General features: G+C 41.6%; 1 protein-coding gene across 1 annotated transcript; it reads right to left on the bottom strand.

Moving 5' to 3' along the window:
* Positions 1 to 328: 328 nt before the first annotated feature.
* On the bottom strand, positions 329 to 3499 carry LOC141617422 (uncharacterized). The gene is made up of 3 exons (XM_074434623.1): positions 2629 to 3499; positions 733 to 913; positions 329 to 362 (listed from the first exon to the last, which is right to left on the bottom strand). Exons 1-3 carry the CDS (start codon positions 3497 to 3499, stop codon positions 329 to 331), a joined length of 1086 nt encoding a protein of 361 aa, XP_074290724.1.
* Positions 3500 to 3764: the final 265 nt, after the last annotated feature.

Genomic DNA, 3764 nt, shown 5'->3' with positions numbered 1-3764 from the left:
GATGCAAATTAGGTCTTTGTTGTTACTCATTGCATTTAATAGCGATTAGTTGCTTGATTCGACGCATTTAACTAATTGAATCAGTACACCTTGACCTAGATCGAGAGATTGGAAGGGGTAAGACTTGCAATGAACATTAGGGCATTCTAATGAGGGTGAAAGCTAAGTTAGTAATGTTTTAGGGCGAATAGCGGACCGAGAGGACCTTTTCATTACCCTGCTAACAGAATTCGTGTTGAGTTATGAACCTAGAATAGACTCCTAGAAAACCATGGTGAACAGACTGTCTTAGCTGTTTCTCTTTATTTAATATTGTTAAAGTCTTTCTTTAAATCTCTTGGATCTTTCTCTTTCCTTTAAACCTTCGTAGTTTAGAATAAAAAATCAAACCCCCAAGAAACAGTTAGTCAGACGCACTTAGTTTAGCATACATTTTCCCATCTCCTTGTGAATTCGGTACCCAACTGCCTCTACTACATTTGATAGAGACCAGTCGGTTTTATTTTTGATAGGGTTGCGACAGCCGTGTCAAAACTCAACTTACGAAACTCGACACAAAGGTCATCGGGAAACACACGAATGGCACTCAAGGTATGAGTAGACTTCCTACTAAGGGCATCGGCAACCACATTTGCCTTTCCTTCATGATACAACAACTCTACATCGTAATCATTCACCAACTCTAACCAACGTCGTTGTCTCATACTCAATTCTTTCTGGGTGAAAATATACCTCAAACTCTTATGATCGGTGTAGATGCGGCATTGAACTCCAATGAGGTAATGTCTCCACATCTTTAAGGCATGAACAACAACGGCTAATTCCAAATCATGAGTGGGATAGTTCACCTCATGAACTCTCAACTGACGTGAAGCATAGGCAACAACTCTCCTATTTTGCATAAGAACACTACCTAAACCCATACTAGAATCATCACAAAAAACGTCAAATTCGACTTCATCCTCGAGTAAGGTCAACATGAGGGTGGTAGTCAGTCTTCTCTTCAACTCTTGGAATGCACTTTCACAATCTTCGGTCCACACAAACTTGTTCTCCTTCTTCAAAAGTTCAGTCATCGGCCAAGCAAGCTTGGAAAAATCCTTCACAAAGCGACGGTAATAACCCGCCAAACCCAAGAAACTACGGATCTCACCAACATTGGTTTGACTCCTACACTCAACCACGACTTCTATCTTCGAAGGATCTACCATAACACCTTCCTTGGATATCACATGACCAAGGAAAGACACCTCAGACAACCAAAATTCACACTTGGAGAATTTGGCAAACCACTTTTGACGACGAAGCACCTCCAAAACGATACGAAGATGATCGGCATGCTCCTCTTCGAACTTAGAAAAGCTGAGAATGTCATCAATGAAGACCACGACACATTTGTCCAAAACCTCACTAAAGGTTCGGTTCATTTGGTCCATGAAGATAGCGGGAGCATTGGTTAAACCAAAGGGCATCACCTTAAACTCGAAATGTCCATATCTCATGCTAAAGGCCGTCTTAGGGATATCGATCTCACGAAAGGGAATTTGATGATAATTGGATCTCAAATCAATCTGGAAAAAGTATAAATACCTTTGAGTTGATCAAACAAATATTCAATCCTTGGTAGAGGATACTTGTTCTTGATGGTGACACGGTTAAGCTCACGATAGTCGATACAAAGTCTCATGGATCCATCTTTCTTCTTCATAAAGAGAACGGGAGCACCCCAAGGTGAAGCACTAGGTCAAATAAATCCTTTCTCAATCATCTCATCAAGTTGTTTCCTCAACTCCTTTAGCTTGGTTGGTGCCATACGGTAGGGAGCTTTAGCGATCGGTCCGGTTCCGGGCACAAGGTCGATAGAGAACTCTACATCATGCTCGAGAGGTATTTCGAGCAACTCTTCGGGAAAGACATTGGCAAATTCATAAACCACGGGCACTTCTTCAAGCTTTGACAAAGAAGAAGAGGTAGAAGTCACCACATATAATAAGACTTGGTAACCTTTCCTCTGCATACTGATCAACCGCAAAGCGGAAATCAACTTCACACCTTCTTGGGAACGAACTCCTTTATAGGACATACGGGTGCCTAGAGGGCTCTTGAGGCGAATCTTTTGATCTCTACACTCGAATCTTGCATCGTACTTAGACAACCAATCCATACCCAAAATTACATCGAATTCCTCAAGGGGAAAACGAAGTAGGTTAGCGGGGAAAATAGTTCCCGAAATTAAGATAGGAATCTCGGAGAAAGAGTAGGAACATGAGAAGATCTCTCCGGATGGTAAGGATATAGGGGTATCCTCACTAGGTATAGGATCAAAGGCTAGCTTTTCCGAAAACTTAGAAGATATAAAAGATAAAGATATGCCGATATCGAAAAGAATGAGACAAGGTTGATCAAGAATTGAGAACATACCCGTAATGATATCGGGATGAGCGGCGGCTTCGGCTCGACTCATAACAAAGATGGTTCCTCTTGGCTTGGCATTTGGAGTAGTAGCATTCTTCTTCTCGGGGCATTCAATGGCACGATGTCCGGGCTTCTTGCAATGAAAACAAATGAATGGCCTATTGTAGCATCCAACTCCGGGGTGTAGAGCTTGTCTACAATGGAAGCACTTACGGTCTTTCTCAAGCCTATTAGTAAATGTAAGGACTTTTCCTCTCGGCTCTTGCACTCTTGGCTCTTGTCCTCTATGGTCTTGTACTCTTTGCCCTTGGACTCTCGGCATAAACCTCTGCTTGTTGGAATAAATTTGAGTAGAAGGCACAAATGGTCTCTTACAATGAAAGTTGGGACGATAAGAAGTAGTGGAAGAACGGGATTTAGCATCATATTCAATGGCCTTTAAGGAACTCTCCCCCCAAAGAGCATCATCATACACTGACACAAAGGATGTGGAGTCTCTCCTCACCATGCTTTGCAATTTCGGGCTCAATTTGCTTTTGTAGAAGTAAACTCGTTCATCTTCATCCCTCACAAATCTTGAAGCATAATGAGCTAGGTCATTAAAATTATCGGTATAAGCTTGCACGGATAGTCCTCCTTGCTTGAAGTCAATGAATTCTTTGAGGTTTTGTTGTTTGAGTTCCTTGGGGTAAAATCGGGTCTCCACAAGTATCTTAAAAAGACTCCAATCGAAAGTAGGATCTTGGATAACGGATGGTCCGTTCATTGTCCACCAATGATCGGCTTCCTTCACCAAGAAATAAGAGGTAAGCTTCACTTTATATTGTTCTTGAACATCAAATAGGGAAAAGTTCTTCTCCATATCTCGGAACCATTCCGAAAGTTCAATGGGATCTACCTCACCTTCATAGGTTCTTGCCTTGTTCCTTGCCAATTGGCTTGCGATCCAAGCACAATTGCCTTTACGGTTTCCATCATGAGGTCCGGGATTGGGATTGCCTGGAGCTTTAACATTTTGTTGATTTTGAAGAATTTGGGAAAGTGCTTGCATGATAGTATTCTCCACATTAGTCGGTCGCACCATCTTCTCAAGACAACAAAACCCAAATATGTTAGTACTTACCAAAGAGCATACACAAGAAGACAACCAATTATATGTCCTTAATTCTACCCATCTCTCATTCATTATTCAAGGTCAAGTTCAAAATTTAAGGTAGGGTACACGTGTGTGCATCGGGAGCAACGTACGCTCTGATACCAACTTCAAACCCCCGTGTTATAACCACGTAACGTTATTAAAAAGAACGGCGGAAAATACGGGTTTTAAAAAACTTTTTAAGTCTAAGAAC

This window comes from Silene latifolia, chromosome X, assembly GCF_048544455.1.
Source record: "Silene latifolia isolate original U9 population chromosome X, ASM4854445v1, whole genome shotgun sequence".
Classification (NCBI taxonomy): Eukaryota; Viridiplantae; Streptophyta; class Magnoliopsida; order Caryophyllales; family Caryophyllaceae; genus Silene; species Silene latifolia.
This window is presented reverse-complemented; position numbering and strand designations above follow the sequence as displayed.

Coding starts and splice junctions, on each gene's coding strand:
- LOC141617422 (XM_074434623.1), bottom strand. CDS start 3,499: ATGGTGCGACCGACTAATGTGGAGAATACTATCATGCAAGCACTTTCC. Junction 914..2,628: donor TAATAGGCTTGAGAAAGACC/GTAAGTGCTTCC, acceptor GTATGGGTTTAG/GTAGTGTTCTTATGCAAAAT. Junction 363..732: donor ACCGATCATAAGAGTTTGAG/GTATATTTTCAC, acceptor TAAACTACGAAG/GTTTAAAGGAAAGAGAAAGA.